Raw genomic sequence first — 22,015 nt, forward strand, 5'->3', positions numbered from 1 at the left:
GTCAAAACCTTAAATCCTAGAAGATATGTATCTTAGTTTGTTCAATATTTCTTATAGATGCTGAAAGATCAAAAAGCATTAATAATTCAAAAGCATGTCCGTGCCTGGTTGATAAGACGCCGATATCAAAGTATACGGCGGTTTGTTTTGAACATCCAGCTGTCGTTTCGTGTCAAACAGCTCCACAAAAAACTGGATGAGCAGGTGGGTTACAAGTCTATCGCCTATCGGAAAATAACCACAAATTTCTGTTGAAATAAACAATATATTTATAATCTTATAGTTCCAAAAATTAATTTAAAAAGGCTTACGTATTTAAGTCTGCCATCACTTTGGTAAATTCCAGCAGCTCTTCCAAAAATGTTTTGAACTAAATGAAAAAGGAAATACAAATACAATCCAGTGCTTGGTCTTTCGACTTGGTAATGTTTAGAAAACTTGGCTAAATTACCTATCCTTCAGCAGCCAATGACAATAGATTTTTGTTAAAACTATTGAAAATTGGCTTGTGATTCCTGTAAAAATGACATGTTCGGAGCAACTTATTAGAAATTAATCTTGGATTTTCTGTAATCATATAGTATATGTAATACTTTGTTCTTCTGTCATGAAGTGAGAAATATAGTAACGTGCTGAAATGGAAGACAAATTTAGGGGTATAGTTAATACTGAGGAAGATTGACAAATTACAAGACGACAATAACAAACTTGCAGAATAGGTTTGTTAACGGTAAATGAATTTCAACATAGCTGAGTTTAAGGTGGTGCATTTTGGTAGATAGAATAAGGAGATCACTACTCCTTGGAAAATGAGAGTGTGATGAGGTAGAAGTGCAAAGTGATCTCAGGGTACAGATTCACAAATGATTAAAAATAGTAATGCAGGTTAGCTAAGCCATAATAAGTGCAAACAAAGCACTGGTTCATTTCTAAAGGAATAGAGTTCAAAAGCAGAGAAGCTATGCTAAATTTAAACAGAACCTTGGTTGGACCACACTTACAGTACTGTGCACAGTTCTGGTCTCCTTATAACAAAAAAGATTTGAGTGTACTGGAGAAAGTGTATATGATACCCGAACTGAGCATAAAACCATCAGGAAAGATCAAACAGGCTAGGACTTGTTCTGTAGAAAAGAGAAGTTCGAGAGGTGACCTGACAGAAGTAATTAAAATTATGAAAGAGTTTGATAGAGTAGATATAGAGAAGGTATTCCCACCTGTGGGGGTGTCCAAAACGAAGGACCATAAATATGAGATAATCACTAATAAATCAAGTGGGGAATTCAGGAGAAACTTCTTTGCTCAGTGGTGAGAATGTGAAACTTGTGACCCCATGGAGTAGATGAGGTGATTCGCATTCAAGGAGAAGCTAGATAAGTACATGAGGAAGGAAGGTAAATGAGGATATGTTGATGAAGCAGGATTGGAGGAGGCTCATCTAGAGCATATACACCAGCATAGACCTGTTGGGCTGAATAGCCTGTTTCTGTGCTGTAAAATTCTATGTAATTCTATTAATTTTAGAAATGTTATGAAAGAGGTGAGAGTTTTGAAGAAATAATGGCAAGAGTAGTCCAGAGTAGCTGTTTCAGGATATCTCTGTGACCTCTGGTTAAATTCTGTTTGGAAGAATTGATATGATTTGTCAGGCCATTCCCATACAAAATTTAGACAAATTATTTTGGAATGTTATGATACATTTCGTTCAATCAAGTTTAGTTGCACTACCTAGGAAAATGATTTGAATACAGTATTTCTAAAATATATTGATTTGATTCTTCCTTGTCTAGCGTGATGTACTGAATTTACTAGATGTTTATTAATTTGCTAAAAATGTTCAGGACAGATCGAGTGATCTCTAACTATATGTGAATTTGTGTTTATCTTAAACCAGAGCAAAGAGAACAAGGGGTTGCTGGAGCGTTTGACGCATCTGTCTACAGTTCATTCTGCTGATGTAGGCAAATTTCAGAAACTCGAGGAAGAGTTTCAGAAAGCAGTGACACAAAAGATATTCATTGAGGAGCAAGTAAAGAAATCCAAGGGGCAAAGTGAGCAGGTATTTCCGTTTGTAGAAAACTGAATTCAATCCAGATTACTACTAATATCATTTTGGAGGGGAGGCAAGAGGGGAGAATTGGATCTCATATTTTCCACTAATATATTCACAAATCTATTTACTCATTCCTCCATTTGCAATTCACACAGACATTGTCGGAGTTCAGAAAGCAAACTTTATCACTGCAAGCACAAAACCAGAAGCTGGAGAAGCAACATCTGGAACAGACCCAGGAAATGAAAGGTGTGTTATTTATAGAAACAGTACTTTCATGCTATTATCAGATACACTTTTACAATTTAATTAACTGTTAGGTTAAGAATAATAAGAAAGCATGAACAGAGTAAACTGGCAGAAGAACCGGAGATGAGATGACCTTTTTTTTTCACACAGCAAGCTAAATATGATCTGGAATACATTTGCCTGAAATGGTGGTGGAAGCAGATTCATTAATAACTTTCAAAAGAGAATTAGATAAGTACTTGAAGGGGAAGCATTTGCAGGGCCTTGGAGAAAGGACAGGGGAATGGGACTAATTGGATAGCTCTATCAAAGTGCCAGCACAGGCACAATGGACCAGATGGCCACCTTCTATGTTGTATCATTTTATGATTCACTCATCAAGACCTCACATCTTGTGCAATCTACCCAAATGTGGGCTCGATTCCACCTTTTTTATATCTCCTGAGGGAGATATAATCCTCAAAGATAACACAGAAAAACTCCGCAATATTGGTTCAGTCCCACATTTTCACCTAACAGTTCTAATCTGTCCTCCCAGCCCAATGTGTCCCACGGAGTATTTGATTAATCTAGCCTATACAAATCCTTATAATTTCCAATTCCATTTGCAAGCCGATAATATATTTTTTAAATGAGGCAATTATCTTGGCATCAATTGCTTTTGCTAGACGTCTGTTTCACATATCCCCAACTTAGTTGATGGGGCAAAGTTTCTTCTGACCTGTAACCTCATTTGAGGCTTGATTTTAAACCTTTGAATAACATTATTGCAACACATGAGCAGTACTGTCACGCCTCAGAAAATCTCTGCCTTTGAGTGGATCTTGTATCTCAGGGTTACTTCGAGATGTAAGATATTCCCTCCTTCCATCAAATGAATTTTGATGGTGTTACCAATGGAAGGTAGAGGTTCCAGTTGCCAAAACTTCAAGAAAAATGTAAACAAAATCAGATGGAGAAAGTTTTCTCTCACTGTAGTAGTTTTCTAAAATTCAGTACCAATGGTATCAGACAACAACAACTACTTAAATTAGATAGAATCTTTACCTAGCAAATATTTCCAAGGCACTTTGCAGGAGTGTTATCAAGCAAAGATTTGACACCAAGCTACCTACGGTTGAAGGCAGCCAAGTCCCCAGGGCCTGATAGCCTACATCCTAGGGTCTTGAAGGAAGTGGCAACAGAGATAGTGGATCCATTGGTTATAATCCAAAATTCCCTGGATGTGGGAAAGGTTCCAGTGGATTGGAAAAAAGTTAATATAACGCCCTTATTCAAAAAGGGAGGGAGGCAGAAAGTAGGAAATTACAGACCAGTTAGTTTAACATCTGTCGTTGGGAAACTGTTAGAATCCATTTTTAAGGAAGTACTAACAGGATATTTAGAAAGTCAAAATGCAATCCATCAGAGTCAGCATGGTTTTATGAAGGGTAAATCATGTTTGACTCATTTGCTAGAGTTCTTTGAAGCTGTAACAAGCAAAGTGGATAATGGGGATCCTGTAGATGTAGTATATCTGGACTTCCAGAAGGCATTTGATAAGGTGCCGCACAAAAGGTTAATACACAAGGTAAGATCACATGGAGTTAGGGGCAATTTATTAGCTTGGATAGAGGATTGACTAACCAACAGAAAACAGAGAGTCGGGATAAATTAGTCTTTTTCTGGTTGGCAGGATGTAACTAGTGGGGTGCCACAGGGTTCAGTCCTCGGGCCCCAACTATTTATAATCTATATTAATGACTTGGATGCAGGGATAGAAGGTACTATAGCCAAATTTGCAGATGACACTAAAATAGGTGGGATAGTAAGTTGCAATAAAGAAATAAGAAATTTACTAATGGATATGGATAGGTTAGGTGAATGGGCCAAAATTTGGCAGATGGAGTTTAACGTGGATAAGTGTGAGGTTATTCATTTTGGTCAGAAGAATAGAAAGGCAAATTATTATCTAAATGGAGAGAAACTTCAGAGTGCTTTTGTGCAGAGGGGTCTGGGTGTCCTTGTGCATGAATCGCAGAAAACTAGTATGCAGGTACAGCAGGTAATTAGGAAGGCAAATGGAATTTTGGCATTTGTTGCTGAAGGAATAGAGTAGAAAAGTAGAGAAGTGTTGCTGCAATTGTACAAGGCATTAGTGAGACCGCACCTGGAGTATTGCGTACAGTTTTGGTCCCCTTACTTGAGGAGGGATGTAGTTGCACTGGAGGCAGTTCAGAGGAGGTTCACTAGATTGATTCCAGAGATGAGGGGGTTTGTCCTATGAAGAGAGATTGAGCAGTTTAGGCCTTTACTCTCTGGAGTTTGGAAGAACGAGGGGAGGTCTAATCGAGGCATATAAGATGATTAAGGGGATTGACAAAGTAGATGTAGAGAGGATGTTTCCTCTGGTGGGGCAATCTAGAACGAGAGGTCATAGTTTTAGGATAAGGTGTAGCAGATTTAAAACAGAGATGAGAAAGTACTTCTCTCAAATGGTCGTTGGTCTGTGGAATTCACTACCCTAGAGTGCGGTGGATGCCGGGACATTGAATAAATTTAAGGAGGAGAGAGACAGATTTTTAATTAGAAATGGGTTGAAGGTTTATGGAGAATGGGCAGGAAAGTGGAGTTGAGGCCGAGAAGAGATCAGCCATGATCCTATTGAATGGTGGAGCAGGCTCGAGGGGCTGAATTGGCTACTCCTGCTCCTAGTTCTTATGTTCTTATATTAGGAAAGGTAAAAGCTTCATCAGAGGTAGGTTTTAAGGAGTGTCTCAAAGGAGGAAAGTAAAGGCTGAGAGGTTCAGGGAGGGAATTTCTAGGGCCCAAACAGCTGAAGGCATGGCTGCTTATGGTGGAGGCAATAAAATTGCAGTGGTGCAAGAGGCCAGAATTGGAGGAGTGCAGGTATCTGAGGATTGTAGGGCTGGAGGAAGTTTGAGAAATAGGGAGGCGGTGAAGCCATGGAGGTATTCGAAAACAAGGGTGAGAATTTTAAGATAGAAGGGTTGCCAGACAGGGAGTCAATGTAGGTTAGCAAGCACAGTGAACGGGACTCGGCGCAAGTTAGGACACTGGCAGCAGACTTTTGGATGAACTCAAAAGTTTATGGAGTGTGGAAAATGGGAGGCTGGCCGGGAGAGGATTGGAATAGTCAAGTCTAGAGTTAACAAAGGCATGGACAAGGGTTTCAACAGCAGGTGAGCTGAGGCAGGCTTGGAAATGGGCATGTTATGCAAGTGAAAGTAGGCTATCTTGGTGATGGAATAAAATTGCTCAATGCATTGAAGGTGTGTTGGAAAGGACTTTGGCTTTGCTCCCTTTTTTTTGTAATAACGACAAGAACTGATCCTTTGTTGTACGCTGCCTGTTTATTTCAATGCATGGTACCTCTTAGATTTTTATGCAATGCTGTGCACGTTCAGTATTTTAATGGGGACAGCTTGTGAGCAGCCTGTGCAGTACCTTCAGGATTGATGCGCAGCTTAGAGGGAACATTGCTAACAAGTCTGTGCAACTTTACTTAATGTTTGCTTGATCTATTGCAAATGATTATAATGAGAAGACAGCCAGAATACACCTCCAGTAATGTTGATCTGTTAAGGTGCGAACCATACAACAAATGAGGTCAAACCTGCAAAACTTGGCTAAATCTCTCATGTATTGTACGTGACTTTGACTGATTGGCTAAGGTAAATATATGGAAGACCTAATGTACCCAAAAGGCCCAGGACTTGATTTTTACGCTCCGCTGGGGACAGAAGCTAAAAATAACGCTGCCGGCCTGTCTGCCAGTTCGCCAGCTCCGTCCTACCCCGAGGCCATTTTTACGGAGGCGGGATGGGGATGGTGGGGGGTGCAGCAGTGCTACCCACCCACATGCGGTGGGTAGCAGACCCACTTGTTGAGGGCCACTTAAGGGAGGCTGACTGGGATTTTCTAGATGCCAGGTCCCAGCAGGCGGTGGGGCCAGCGCTCCATGCAAGCCTGGGGGCCCTCATTGCCTGCCTGGGTGGCACAGCAGCTGCAGGCCGCCCCATAGAGGTTCTCCAACCCCCCACACTCCCTCCCCTGCCACCCACAGTGGTGGCCTGGATGTAAAACCCATTTTTCAATATAAAAAAAGTTAGAGAGAGGGTGCCTCCATTTTGAAATGCCCTGTCCCTTACTTCTCTTCCTTTGCAGCCTGCTCTTCCTTTCAGGCTGGAAAGTCTCTGATTGGCCCTCCAGCTTTGAAAGCCCGGCTTCTGGCAATTAATTAGCCGCTCTGGGGAATATCAGAATGGATGAATGTTTCCCACACGGGCCTGGATTTTACAGAGCCCCCGAAGTTGGGCTCCATGGTGGCACCTGTGCCACTGGGCGACGGGACCCAGATTAAATTATTCAAATGAACAGAATGCATACATTTAAATAAAAGTGACTCCAGTCTTACCGTCGGACCGTGATCTCCTGAGCAGCGGCTGGCACTTGCGCTTTCACTTTCCTGTCTGGGGAAAGCAGGCGCCAGTGGTGGGAAAGTGGGGAACTTAAGATTTCTAGTGCAGGCGGAGGGGGAACAGGGTCAAATTTACATCATTAGTGGAGGGGATGGTGGGAGGCGGTGACCTGTGCACTTTGTTCAGTCTGGGGGGAGGTGGGGGGTTGTCAAGTGTGGAAGGTAAGTGTTTTTTGGGGGGGGGGGGGAAGAGGGCCAATGAATTTTATTGTTATTGGGTGGGAAAGGGGCAGCAGATTTTTAATCTGTACAATGTTTGTGGGGGGGGAGGGGGGGTAAACTTTTCAAAAATTTAATTTAGTTGGCAGGGCTTTAAAAATGGCACCAGGGCTTGCACGCAGACAGCTGACGCCATTGCTGGTGTCAGAGAGCCCGCCCCCTCCACGTGATTGGGGAGGGCGGCCCAACCAGCATATTATTGTGGGCCGCCACTAGCAAGATCACGACGGCATGTGCGGGCTGTCATTTTTTTTCACCCGTGCGGTTGCATAAAATCCAACCTAGTGCGGGTTTCTGACCCACATTTCAGCCTGATGACATTTAGTGGCCCACAGGGAAAATCCAGCCCCTTGTATTTATGCATTAAAAACAAGAAATGCTGGAACCACTCAGCAGGTCTGGCAGCATCTATGGAAAGAGAAGCAGAGTTAACGTTTCGGGTCAGTGACCCTTCTTCCGAGTTCCGAAGATGGGTCACTGACCCGAAACGTTAACTCTGCTTCTCTTTCCACAGATGCTGCCAGACCTGCTGAGTGGTTCCAGCATTTCTTCTTTTTATTTCAGATTTGCTTTTATTTACGCATGATGCCTTCACCAATGGTGGCTACTTGTTTTTAAAAAGAAATGTCTGTCTTGAAATAATTATTGTAGGAACCCATCCTTGCTGTCCCCTTTTATCATTATCTTTATCTGTCCATCTGCATGGGCATACCAACCTATTTTTAACATCACAATTGAAGGAATGCAGCAGTGTGGTGTGAAGGTTAGATTATGAACTCAAATCCTAGAGGGGGACTTGAATCCACAACTTTCACACTCGAGAGAGGCTACAAACAATTTTCTTTTGTGTAGGCATTGGGGTAACAAAGAAAACTGAGACATTTCTTCGACACGTCTTTGCTGAGCTTCACAGCTGTTAATGCTGAATTGTGAAACCAGTGATTTGCAGAAATCTAGGGTGTTATTTGTATACTTACTGCAAAATGTTTATTCGATTATGTTTGTTCACAGAAAAAATGGATGAAATCACACGGCAGCATCTTGGTGATTTAGAAAGGGAAGAGCGGCAAAGGAGGTACAGAACACCTGGTGATATTTATATTTGGCCGTGTTTGAGATTTACTCCATTTTCCCCAGCATTAAAATCGATTCACATTTGAAAAGCTAGTTGGAACAAGAGCTACATAATGTAGGGCTTGGGTTTAAGAATATGCGATGACATAAAATTACAGTCCCTTTTTTCCATTTAGGAGCTTCTACAAAGTATGGCAGTTTAATACTAACTACCATTATGTCTACCATCAATACTAACTATCATGTCTGCAAACACGACATGAAATCCTGTGACATTGATCACAAGTCGTGGGAGTCAGTTGCCAGCGTTCGCCAGAGCTGGCGGGCAGCCATAAAGACAGGGCTAAAATGTGGCGAGTCGAAGAGACTTAGTAGTTGGCAGGAAAAAAGACAGAGGTGCAAGGGGAGAGCCAACTGTGCAACAGCCCCGACAAACAAATTTCTCTGCAGCACCTGTGGAAGAGCCTGTCACTCCAGAATTGGCCTTTATAGCCACTCCAGGCGCTGCTTCACAAACCACTGACCACCTCCAGGCGCGTATCCATTGTCTCTCGAGATAAGGAGGCCCAAAAGAACCATCACACTCCTGGAAAATCTGAGCTGAATACAACTGCTGTTTAACTACAGAAAAGTACTTAAGCATATAAGAGGCTGCTAAGGATTTTTTTAGCAATGATTCTCTAACTGACATGTACTGAACAGAATATTATTGGAAAGCCCAAGCATTGAGTTGCTTAAGGAATATTATAGTTTTCATGGTATCAGAAACAGCCTACTTCAGCAAATCAATTTGAATCAATGTTAGATTTTCATTGCTAGGAATGTTTAAGTTTGCATAGGTGTTATATCTCCTGGCAGATAAACTACTTAATACACTTTTGTGGGTTTATAATTAACTTTGAATTAAAGGAACTTTATTTACCCTGGTGACATGATTGCTCATCTTTATGTGCACATCTGATGAAAAGCCACGCAGCCATTTAGAAGCCAAACACTGCCCTTTTAAAGCTTTGTTGTACCGACACTGCTATGTCCAGACTGGCCAAGAGAGTGTGGGAAAATGGCGCACTGACACGGAACACAAAAGTCCGAGTGTATCAAGCCTGTGTCCTCAGTACCTTGCTCTATGGCAGCGAGGCCTGGACAACGTATGTCAGCCAAGAGCGACGTCTCAATTCATTCCATCTTCGCTGCCTCCGGAGAATACTTGGCATCAGGTGGCAGGACCGTATCTCCAACACAGAAGTCCTCGAGGCGGCCAACATCCCCAGCTTGTACACACTACTGAGTCAGCGGCGCTTGAGATGGCTTGGCCATGTTAGCCGCATGGAAGATGGCAGGATCCCCAAAGACACATTGTACAGCGAGCTCGCCACTGGTATCAGACCCACCGGCCGTCCATGTCTCCGCTTTAAAGACGTCTGCAAATGCGACATGAAATCCTGTGACATTGATCACAAGTCGTGGGAGTCAGTTGCCAGCGTTCGCCAGAGCTGGCGGGCAGCCATAAAGACGGGGCTAAAATGTGGCGAGTCGAAGAGACTTAGTAGTTGGCAGGAAAAAAGACAGAAGCGCAAGGGGAGAGCCAACTGTGTAACAGCCCCGACAAACAAATTTCTCTGCAGCACCTGTGGAAGAGTCTGTCACTCTAGAATTGGCCTTTATAGCCACTCCAGGCGCTGCTTCACAAACCACTGACCGCCTCCAGGCGCTATCCATTGTCTCTCAAGATAAGGCGGCCAAAGAAGAAGAAGAAGGGTACCGACAAAACAACAGTGAAAGCTTGCATTTGTATAGTACCTTTTAATGCAGAAAAAGGTCCCAAGGTGCTTCACAGGGGCATAATCAAATAAAATGGACACTGAACTAAAGGAAATATTAGAAGGGGTGACTAAATGTTTCGACAAAAAGGCGGTTTTTAACGAGGGTCTCAAAGGAGGTGGAGGGGCGGAGAGATTTAGGAAGGTACTTAAAACTTATGTATGGAACAAATCCACCAGCAATATTTTCACGTGTGGAGGAACAAAGATGGTGGTTCCTGGTTGTAAAGAGTAAATAACTTCTTATCAACTTGAATTGCTTACAATTAAATCCATTACTTTCTCTGATTCTTTTGGATGTAGTTTGTAGAGTTGGTTGAGTGTTTCTGAATACAAGTGTAGTGACTCAAAAAAACCTGAAGCTACTCTATGAAAGATTAGACTGAACATCAGATCAAGAACCTGGAAAACCCACATTCCTAATCTGATGTTCTGATTCAGATTCCTCATTCAAACTCAGACCTAATCCCTGGACCCAGAACTTCAGGCTGAAATATTGGCCCAGTAAATAGATGAAAAGTAATGGCAGAAGTTACTATTTCCCAGCTTCAGCGTTTGTTATAATCCCATGTGAAATCTATAGCTAGTTTATCAGTATGGTGAGTGAAGAATCATTTCAGTCTTGCCAGCACTATTTTTCTAAATTCTGTGTGATTTGTCAGTTATTTTCATTATACAATGTAGCATTTGACAGCACAGGGAACAATCCAAATATTATTCAATTAAAAAGAAATTGCACTTTCAAGATATTACATTTTCCTTTACTGGTGTTTCTCCCTTTTTTAATATAGCTAAAGCCAGCAGGTATTGGATGCCCTAACTGTTCATTTTGGGAAATATTGTATGTGTGGTCGGATCACAAAAACGGACCGGGCAGAATTTTATTTCTGTCTGCAACAGCACTATGTCTGTGTTTACAAACATTCGTTTTTAATGATAAAAATTGCAACCTCCTCCATTTAGTATTGTCTATTGTGAAAGACTTTGGGCATTTTAAAACTTCAGCACAATAGAACAAGCTTCATTGTTCATTTTAATTCTACTATTGTCATAACATTATTTTTGGCATTGTGATAATAGAAATCCTCAGTCTTTACGAGGCATGGTAATTTCAAAAAGTCGCACTGTTCATGTACTCACATCTATGACATCTGCTTTTTGTGTCTGTTTACTGGCTGCATGGTTGTTGGGAATTGTAAACAGAGAGCAATAGCTAATAAAATGGGGGAAAGCAAAGAGATGTCCAGACTATTTCTTCCTGAAATGGACCACTCTTCAATATTTGAAGATCTTTAGGTTGGATGCCATTAAGAAGTTATTGGAAATGAAAGTTACCCATATGTATATTGGGCAAATGCATGAGGGAGGGATTTAGCAACAACAGTTGGGGGTAACAGTTTTGATGATGAATCAGTAATATTTCTGCTGTTGTCCTTTTCAGAAAATTGGAGAATAATTTTCAGATCCAGAAAGAGAGCTATGAAAAGCAAATAGAAGCACTGATTGATGAAATAAAACGTTTGCAGGAAGAAAGAATCCAGTTGCAGGAGCAGATTCAGGAGGAGTACCTGGTAAATGATGGCCTACGGAAGGATATGGCACAACTGGCTAATGAAGCACTGGTAAATGTGATAAACCTTTTGTTTTATAACATTTTGAAAGAGCAGAACTCTAACTGTATGTTCGACAAGTGTTCCCATAAGGTCTAGCAAATTTTATTTTTGGTTCTGAAGGTAACCCACTCATTGTGTACGTTGTTTAACCTGTGCATTGGTCCTCCTCAGACTCTCCAATCATTATTTTATATGATGGAAGGTAATTTGCAGATAAGCTCCAGGTCCTGTCAGGCAGTAAAGATATTCTACTTTTAGCACCATGCAGGACTTGCACCAAGCTTGGTATTTCACATTGGCTTTTGGTGGTGAAAGGACTCCTAACTACCGCCTAGTATGCACCTGAGCCGTAGAGAGCAGGATTGTCCCAGTTCAATTTTATGGTCTCTGCTGATTTGGCTGACCTCTATTGGAGTGATAATCCAATGATCTATCTAGAAGTGTGAATATCAAGTGAGATGCAATTAGACTCCTTTCTAAAGATCACCAAGCTTGAATAGTCTATTGATGCTTGCTATCCCAACAAAAGAATGATAATTTGGAGACACTTATCCCTGTGGCACCAAAGCTCAGCAAGAGCTACTGGGACAGTGTATAGGGAGGAAATTTAAGGTGGACAAGAAAAATGATTCATCTATTGGAACTGAACTTTCGAATGTGTCCTCTCATTTCTGTTTGTACAAGGGTCTGGTGCTCATTCTTGTGCCCATCCTAACATCCTTAATCATTTACCACTACAATGTGGTCTCACTTTTAAATACAAGGTCATTTCAGAAAGTGGCTTTTTGATTGGAGTGATTTGGATGGTTTAGCTTTGCATATCTAATAAAGTGACATGATTTTCAGGCACGTGTTGTTTGTCTACAGGCACACTGTATGAATTCTTCAGGTCGTTCTGACTCTCAATGATCACAAGGGTCAGTTTGAGAGACACTGGGCTGGACGGGAGCTGGCCACTGACGTAAAATTCAGTGGTGAACCCGCTTCCGCCTAGCCTGGGGTTCCGTCCCGTATTTTACGGGTCCCCAGGTTTTAATTGTTCCGAGGGGGGACTTCCACCCGCTTGAGGGAGGAAGTCCAGCCTCATTGAGCTGCCAGCCAATCATGGGCTGGCAACTGTTAGTCCCAGCAGCGCCACCGGGAGCAAGGGTGGTTGTTCGGGGGGGAAGGGAGTGTCTTGGGTCCTGGGGTGGTTGGGGAAGCAGGGGCAGCCCTCAATCGGGCACTCTGTGCCCAATTGTCAGGGCCCATCCTCGCCCCAGGGGGGTGGGGAGAGGTCGACGGCTTTCACCGGGTGGCCTTTCCCAGTTCCAGGACACCCACTTGCCATGGGTAAAATCCCCATGGAGGCAGGTGAAGGCCCTTAAGTGGCTATTAATTGGCAACTTAAGGGCCTTGATTGGTCTGGGGTGGGTGGCCCATTTTCTGCCCCCTCCCCCCCCCGCCCTACGTAAAGTGGGGCAGAGGCCAGGAGCAGGTCGGGAAAGCCTCCCGGAGCCTCCCACTCCAATTTACGTCGCCCTCCTCCCCCACCCCACCTCCGCCACCATCCGGCTCACTGAGGTGGCGTAAAATTCCGGCTACTTCCTCTCAATTACACTTGCATCCATCCACACCTTTGTACTGTCTGAGGTACAAAAAACAAAATTCAGTTGCTAGAATGCAAGGAAGCATGTCTCACTTCAACAGCCAGGCTTCTTTGTGGTTTTTATGGACAGTGGATCCATTCAAAGTCAATTGTCAGCTTACTTGGCCCTGCTATGTTCAAGAACTGTTAGTTGAAAACTAATGTAATTTCAAAAATATCTACATTAGATTTTGTGAAACTTTGTCAGACAATTAATTTGATATTAAGCTAGTTGAAAATCAGACTAGCTATCACCACTCAGTGGTGGCCTTATTAACTTACATATTCAAGTAAATTCTTCTCCCAGGTACTGGATGAGTTTCGTGAAAATTGTCCATCTATTGAGGCATGATTGCCTTCGAGAATGTATTTACGGTAGTGTTAGAGGTTTGAAAATTACATATATTTTATTACTGTTTGGCAGCTTTATCAGTTAGTCTCCCACAACATGTGTACATTTTACACCAGCTTTCTTTTTGTAAAGGTTGCACAAATTTCTAGTTTGATGTGCCTAAAAAATGAGAAATAATTCAAAGGAAATCAGCTCATGCAGATCATCGATTTTACACTGGGAAGTACTGAAAGCAATTTTGTATATACCTTCCAACCATGATTTCTAATTTGTAAGGTTTAAGAACTCCTGTCACACTCAACAGCCACATATCTTGGATTGGCAATGTTATTTTTTCCAAGCACAATGAATTTTGACAGTTATACCTGAAATGTTAAACTTCTTTTGCTTTATGATTGAGCTGGTATGTTTCTAGCATTTTCTGATTTTGTTTTAGATTTTCATAATTTGCAATTTAAAAAAAAAATTGTACATTTAAATTTATGCTTAAATCAGCAATCTTGGCCCAATTATCAATTTGCTTGTGGTAATGGTTGATCATTAGAGTTAATATAACTTGCACATGAAATAATCGGTAGCGCATCTTTCACAGGTCATTCCAAAACTTAAAGAGGACATTGCAACTCTTGAAATGAAGAGACAAGATTTAGAAATGTGTCTGCAAAACCAAAGAAAAGAAATGAGAGGTAAAACCGGCTAAGTGCTCATGTAATTGAGCATTATATACTTGGAAATATGTAGTAGTTCTTTAGCACTGGACTGCTCCTATCTACGACCGCCTTTATGAGCTCTATGAACAAAACTTTGGAAAACTTAAATATGCATTTCTTGTCCTTTATTCCCCTTTTAGGCCTTTATTCCCAGTACACATCATTCCCTGGCTATTACGGCAGACTGGTGATTCAATGATTTCACATGACATCAACAAATGCAGCACTAACAGAGCTTTGATCTTGCAACTTTTCAGTTCTGTAAGAGTCAGCTAATTAAGGGATTAATTTGCTGTGCCATCAGAGGCAATTTCAAGTCAAGTTAATAAAATTCCCTGTATTTTTCATTACTCAATAATTTTGGAGATTAAATACCTTTCTAGAAAAGAAAGCCCTTTTTTTTGGTGAAATTGCACTCATTGGGGTAAAGGGATGCTGATGTTGAAGGATATTAGTAATTAGTGTCAACATCAAGTCTTCCCAGTTCCTGTGACAATTTGATGCGGAGTAAAGCTCAGTCTATACCACTCCAACAATGCTCCTCAACTTCAGCATTAGAATACACCCAAATGTACCATGTTATTATTTTGGTTTTCTACACCAGTTTGATGATTTTTTTAAAAGAAACTATCAAAACATAGAAGGTTCCTGTTTTCAACTCAATATCAAAAACTAATTTTACTTGAGGGCTTTGCAATCATTGGAGAGAGCAGTGTTTTACCTTGTATGTGTTGACAGGTTAAAAACAAAAATTACAGAAGTAATAGGTTTAAGTTTTGCTCTTCTGCACCATCTATATGTTTAGTTAGTGGTTAGCACCACAGCCTCACAGCTCCAGCAACCCGGGTTCAATTCTGGGTACTGCCTGTGCGGAGTTTGCAAGGTCTCCCTGTGACTGCGTGGGTTTTCGCCAGTGCTCTGGTTTCCTCCCACAGCCAAAGACTTGCAGGTTGGTAGGTAAATTGACCATTACAAATTGCCCCTAGTATAGGTAGGTGGTAGGGGAATTGTGGGGATGTGGTAGGAATATGGGATTAATGTAGGATTAGTATAAATGGGTGGCTGATGGTCAGCACAGACTCGGTAGGCTGAAGGGCCTGTTTCAGTGCTGTATCTCTAAATAAAAAAAAAAATCACAGTGAGTCATGCCTCCACGTGGTCCCGCTGGAGCAGCAATATTTTTATGTTGGCTGAGGCGACTGGCCAGAGAGCAGGATGTCTTGAATACTATTGGCCGTAACAATCTAACTGTTGAGTGTTTGATTCACGCATATTCTTGCCTAGAGTAGTTTAGTCTTGATTCATAGAATCATTTGGGTTTTATGAGGGGCCATCTGTCAAGATCTTGTCTCAAAATCCGTGGCTGGTGGCCTGGTTCTGTTCTCATATAGACTGCCTGGCTGGACCCGGTAATAACTGCCAAAAGACCCCAGGAGCTGGCACTAGAGTCTGGTTATCGTAGCTGTGCCCATTTTGCATCTTCAATGCCACAGTGCGTCGCACCGCAGATGGTTTTGATTGCCAGTTATAAATATCTCCCATCGTTTTAAGATGCTGAATATTGACTGCTCAGAGAACAGGTGGATGGGTGATTTGCGGAGATCAAGTCCCAATGGCTCTTGTAAATGCAAAAAGCATTGAACCAGGCTTCGGCCTCATTTTGCCGGAGGGGTCATGCGATCTTGGCCCAATACATTAGCTGCAAGGTGTTGACGAATTAACATCTGGCAAGAGCCTGGCATTCGACTGAAGTGAGTTATCTGGGGTTGGAAGATGGCATCATGAATCCAGATCCTATGGACTTTATTGAAGTTGGTTGTTCGGTGGTGACATATGGACTTGGAAATAATGTAGATGGTCCCGCATCATGTGCTAATAATACTTCCAGAATACAGAGCCCCAGTGAGTGGGTAATGACAAAAATTTATATACCAGAGCCCCAGTTACTGGATATGATACTAGTGTGTTAATTTGAGAGTTCAGTTGTTTGTCCTTGCCTGTTGTTCCTCATTGTACTGTTTGGTTTATTAATAAACAATGGATCAAATGATATATATATATATATATATATATATATATAAGGGTAGGTCTCCGGACTGCTACTAACAATGAACCTGAGCTCAGTTGCGCCTCTGTTGGTGTGGTGTTCTATACTTGGTAGACATTGAAGGTACTATTGTATCATGAACAAAATCACACTGGTCCAACTCCTGTATAGAGTTGAGTTCCCTCAGTTGTGATCACTTCCTGGATAGTACTTTGACCATGGACGAACCATGTGAAAATTTGGACTGGACACTGGGCAGTGTAAGCAAAATAGGTGTGTAAAGCTGGCAGTATTGGATCGGCTGCCCATTCTACACCCTGCCTGATTGACCAGTGGAAACGAAAATTGGGCGGGCAGTATATCAGTCAGCTGATCCAATACCAGTTTCAAGCCGTACTGAAGTTGAAAATTACTTCTCAAATGTTTGCGTAGGAGAGCTTTTTAATTTGAAGGCTTACTTGAAACTGTTAGAAGTGGTGATTAAACAGAATGTGAGTTATGTTCTTGCTGCTTAACGCAAATTTTCAGCCAACATCAGCAATATGGCATCGTCTGCTAACAAAATGCTGCTAACAATCTCTCTGTGGCAGTAAATAGCTGGCCATTCAGTGTAAAATACTGTAACTTGCTTTTACCGTACATGCAAAAATGAAGCAACACTAAGCATTGAATGTTTTTGGAGGTTTTGGTATGTTAAAAGTTATTTTTGATCTGTGTTGAGTTTGAGTAGTGAGGCATTAGTGCTGCAGCATGCTGATATGTAGGTCTCGCATAACTATGACAACTGCAAACTAAATGTGTCTTCCTAGCAACCAGCCACTAGGATTGCCGACAGTATGACAGAGCTGAGCAACAGCAGCTGGCAGCATGAACGCCCCACTAAACCTAACACAAAAGCAGCTAAATACAAGTTGCTTGGATCATAAATTTCCCTTTAAGAATAGATGGTGTCGAATTTGGATGTGGAAGTATGAGGTAGCAGGGAGGGTCAGAATTACATATTCTTATGATTTTTGGGTTCATGCACAAAGTTGGAAATATGTAGGCAAAGCTATCTTGTGCCTAATCCTTTAGCAGGTTTGGGAATGCTTAAACTGTCTTAACATCATGTATCATGTGATTGCACCTACTTATACTATTTACGGCAGTATTGTAAAATTGTACAAACATCTTACAATTTAACAGAAAAAGTGGAAGAAATTACAAAACAGCTCCTTGGCGGTTTAGAGGGAGAAGAGCTACGAAAGAGGTATGAAATCTCTCACTTAAATTTGGCATTATTACCAATAATTATTGCATTATTAATGCAGTGTGAAGGTTCAGGAACTGACCGAGTCAATTTGTGCTTGAGCTAAACAATTTTACGTGGAGTAACAGTCCCCTTTAATATACAGTGAAATAAAACTTGGACTCATCCCAAGTCAAATTAGTGGAAGAACAGCACTTCAGTTTTCAAACCATGGGACTTTGACTGAGAGCCTGCCATCTGTTGCTATTCACCATAACACCCACTGCAAGCAAAACAAAACGGCTTGCTGGCAGTATAATTAAACCGCCCTATTAAGTGGCATCCATATATTCGACAAAATAGCTCTTGCTAATGTCTGTTTCAATCGGTAACATGTCTTTGTGTATATATGAAATGAATAAACCAGTCAAGCTTCACTCATTTTCTACGATGCCTAAACTGCTAAATACATTGCTGTCTGCTATATTGTAATGCACTCTGGCATGTACATTGTGGTATACATATTTAGAAGTGTTTTTCCTTAGCTTATTATAAATGTGAGAAAATGTCCTTAGGTCCCATTCATGCCTTTGTTACCTCAAGACTTGACTATTCCAATGTATCTCTGACTGGTTTCCCACATTCTACCCTCTGCAATTATGAGGGCATCCAAAGCTCTGCTGCCCATGTCTTCACTCATCAATCACGCCTGTGATTGCTGACCCACATTCGCTCCCAGTTAAACAGCGTTTCAATTTTAAAATTCATCCCTCACCCCTTACCCCAAAAAAACCTCACCCCTCCTTGTCTCTCTAATCTCTTCCAGCCCACAAACCTCAGCTATCTGCACCCCTTTCATTCTGGCCTCCTGAGCATCATCGATTTTAATCACCTCACAATTGGTGGCCGTGCTTTCAGCTGCCAAGGCCCTAAGCTCTGGAATTCCCCCCCTAAAGCTCTCACTCTCTACTTTATTTATTGATACAGCACTGAAACAGGTCCTTCGGCCCACCCAGTCTGTGCCGACCAACAACCACCCATTTATCCTAACCCTACAGTAATCCCATATTCCCTACACTAGGGGCAATTTACAACAGCCAATTTACCTATCACCTGCAAGTCTTTGGCTGTGGGAGAAAACGGAGCACCCGGCGAAAACCTACGCGGTCACAGGGAGAACTTGCAAACTCCGCACAGGCAGGACCCAGAATTGAACCCGGGTCCCTGGAGTTGTGAGGCTGCGGTGCTAACCACTGCGTCGCCTGTTTCTCTTTCCTCCTTTTAAAATGTTCCTTAAAACCTACTTCTTTGAGCAAGCTTTGGTCATCTGTGGCTCAGTGTCAAATTTTACTCCTGTGAAGCACCTTGGGATGTTTTATAATGTTAAATGCACTATCTAACTAGTTGTTGAAAATCTTTCATTACTGTATTATTGTATATTTGTTCTTTTGCTGCCTGCTTTAGTAACAATATTTCAAGAATAAGCTCATTAGGGTGAAGACTGGGACTTGATATTTTGGCTCCCATTTATCATGAGATTTGAAAACAAGCATTGCTCGATCTGAAGTTTCAAATCTTGACTTAAGGGGCTGAATTTTACAGACCCCCCGACGTTGGGGGTCATGGTGGGGGTGGTGGTGGTGGTGGGGGGTGCTGGAAAATGCCTCCGGGAGAGGGCCGCTACACCCCCCGAGGCTGGGAGGGCTCAGCCCATTATAGCCAGTGGTGGTGAGGCCTCGTGGAGGCCCCCACTGCCGCTCGGCGACAGGACCGCATTTGTATAGTTAAATAAATGTAAATGAGTACATTAATTATATTTACGTTCCTGACGTCTGTCCCGGTGCAATCTTCGTGCCACTGACCGGCAGTCCCGCGCCTTTGGATCCCTGTCCAGGGAAACGAGGCAGAACACTGGTGAGTATGGGGGGGCGGGAGGGGGAGGTAAGTTTCTCAGTGAGGGAGGAGGGGAACAGGGCCAAAGTGACATCATTGGTGTAGGGGATGGTGGGAAGGGTTTTAGGTTAAAATTTATGCACTTTGTGGGGGTGGGGGGGAAGGTCAGACAGACAAGGTAAGTGTTTTGTGGGGGGAGAGGGCAAGTAATTAATTTTATGGTTATTGGAGGGGGTGGGAGAGGGGCAAAATAAATGTATTTAATTTTTTTTAATTCACTGTACCTTTACATCTTTAAATATAATTGTAGGGCTCAAAGCCCTTTAAAAATGGCATCAGCACCTGCACACAGGCAGCTGACGCCACTGCTGGGGACGGACAGCCTGCCCCCTCCACATCATTGTGGGGGAGGAGGCAGCCCTCCCTGGCTATTTAAATGAGCCCCCGCGCTTAGGATTGCAGCAACTCCGCGACGTGTGGCCTGCCATTCATTCCCGCCCGATTTCAGCAGCGGGAATGTAAAATTCAGCCCAAGATTGCTGAAACTCAGTGTGCCTTGCTCAACATTCGAATGAAAAAAAATTGCACGCTACGAAAAAATTTGAATGCCTTATTTAAGCTATAAGGCCTTCAAGTGAAAGTAGCTATTCAACTCGCAAATCCAAAATTTTTAACAAAATGCTGGAGTCAATCACTTTTGTCAGCCAAATTAACAGCTTTATTCTTTAATTAAACTTGACCATCTTGATGTGTGTATTAATTTTTCTAAACCTAGCCACATCATTAATAATCTTTGGTGCTTAGACAAAAATAGTTAGGATCTGATTTTTTTTCTAAACATGGTACACTATGGAAAATAAACCAGTTTTTTAACCATTTAATCATTCATGTGACTGATTTCAGACCATTCCTCACTAAGCCAGCCTGTAGATGAAAATTTTGTACCAGGCTAAGTGTCCGTTGTAGCAATGCAGTCAGGGAAGATTTTACTACACTGTTTGCATAAGCTGCAGTGCCCTGTCACCTGATGCACGAGTGCATCTGTGATCAAGATTAAAAACTGGGCTGTCTCATCTCTGCTCTACCTCTTCCTTACTGACTACCCAGAGAGCTAGACTGACCCTTCCTCACTTTGATGATAGAATGAAGAAAATTACAGACAAAACTGAAATAGAAAAAAAGTCATGCTCAAGTACAAATAACAGTGAAATAAAACTTTAGATGCATCTGATAAAAAGCATAAGTACCAAATGAAAGACAGACATAACAAAGCATTGTTTTAAAGAGCATTTAAAAAAAAATTAATTAAGAAGAAAAAGACAAGTCTGCTCTTTGGCCACTTGACACTTAAGAAAGATGTTAAAGGAGGCTTCACGTGATTGTGAATACTTATTACAATCTGACACAGTTCCACCTGGTTTGTAGTAACTGGAATAGAATAACATTGGCTTTTACAGTTAATCTTTCAATGAGAAGAGTTGCTCCACATGATTGTTGCCTTCCAATTGCAACCAATTTTTGAAGGATAGCTAAAATGTATTTTCATAGACGCTTTCTAAGTTAATAAGGGCACCCAACACACTGGCCCAGATTTTGCTGTACTAATAATGGTGGGAGTAAAACTGACAACATCTTCTGGCATCCATACATGCACAGGTAAACGTAGAAACCTGGAAATTGTCGTCATTGTTACCCTGCTCCTCCACAGGCTATGCTGGTGCAGTCTTTGCTGGTGGTATGTGCACTGAGGTCACTGCCATGACGTGAACTTAGGCGAATTATCACTATTATCATACTAAAGACCAATGGAAAAACTTGAGCCTTGATAAATGGGAATAACTGATTTTTTTAATGGCATAGTAAGTTATATTTACTGCTGAACAACCTCTCTGGCACTGAAAAATTAATTTTACAATTGTAGTGTCTCATTCCCTCAGAAAATTAATGTTGCAATTTCTTAAATTTGTTTTTATATTGTTCTTGGGTGTTGCTCTCATGTCTTTCAGCCAGTCCCATGTATATGGTCCAAGCTTTAGTTTTCTTCCTGTACATTGATTTAGATGCAACTTCTATTTCCTGCTTCACTGTCTGCATTGCAGGTGCCACAGATCCTCAATAGAGGGCGTCAAAGTCAAACAGACAGAAGACTGGAAATCTGGGCTGAAAAGCTCACTAAAAGTCTGTCAGCAGCTGTACACAAAGTGAACAGCAAAAGTTGTTCCTTTGCCTCTTGCAGCAAAATCCAGGCCAATCTATTGAGGAAAGACTTTTTAAAAAAAATTACTCAAAGATATGAGCTTCTAAATATGTAAATAATTGTGACGAGAGCAATTAAATTTGAATAACCTGTACATAAGAAAGGTGGTACAGATCAATTATCTAGTAGGTCAATGGGGAAATGCACCTGACTTGCTCCTGCATATTCAAAGGTGATGATGTGGAACACTGGTCTTATGGCATTATGAAGAGAAAACAAATTCTAAAAGTGAAACAGGAGTAGAATTGATACATCTATTTTGCTTATGGCGTCACTCCACTATGTTCTCCCTGCTCAGTGCACCTGTACAAAAACATGTTGCATATCTCACATAAGTTTTATTGACAGTAAGGATAAATGGGGAAAAAGTTGGTTGTGTTATATATTTTTAAA

At 41.7% G+C, this 22,015-nt stretch overlaps 1 protein-coding gene across 3 annotated transcripts in view; it reads left to right on the forward strand.

Moving 5' to 3' along the window:
• myo5c (myosin VC) overlaps nucleotides 1-22,015 on the forward strand; it is a 92,948-nt gene that overhangs the window by 52,673 nt on the left and 18,260 nt on the right. For all 3 annotated transcript variants that reach the window (XM_068017988.1, XM_068017987.1, XM_068017986.1), the window contains 7 exons: nucleotides 58-204; nucleotides 1,895-2,059; nucleotides 2,209-2,302; nucleotides 8,013-8,076; nucleotides 11,337-11,517; nucleotides 14,080-14,173; nucleotides 17,430-17,493. In XM_068017988.1, coding sequence (XP_067874089.1) covers nucleotides 58-204; nucleotides 1,895-2,059; nucleotides 2,209-2,302; nucleotides 8,013-8,076; nucleotides 11,337-11,517; nucleotides 14,080-14,173; nucleotides 17,430-17,493 — 809 coding nt within the window. The remainder of the gene's footprint in view (nucleotides 1-57; nucleotides 205-1,894; nucleotides 2,060-2,208; nucleotides 2,303-8,012; nucleotides 8,077-11,336; nucleotides 11,518-14,079; nucleotides 14,174-17,429; nucleotides 17,494-22,015) is intronic.

The sequence above is a fragment of the Heterodontus francisci genome, chromosome 38 (assembly GCF_036365525.1).
Source record: "Heterodontus francisci isolate sHetFra1 chromosome 38, sHetFra1.hap1, whole genome shotgun sequence".
In the NCBI taxonomy this organism is placed as follows: Eukaryota; Metazoa; Chordata; class Chondrichthyes; order Heterodontiformes; family Heterodontidae; genus Heterodontus; species Heterodontus francisci.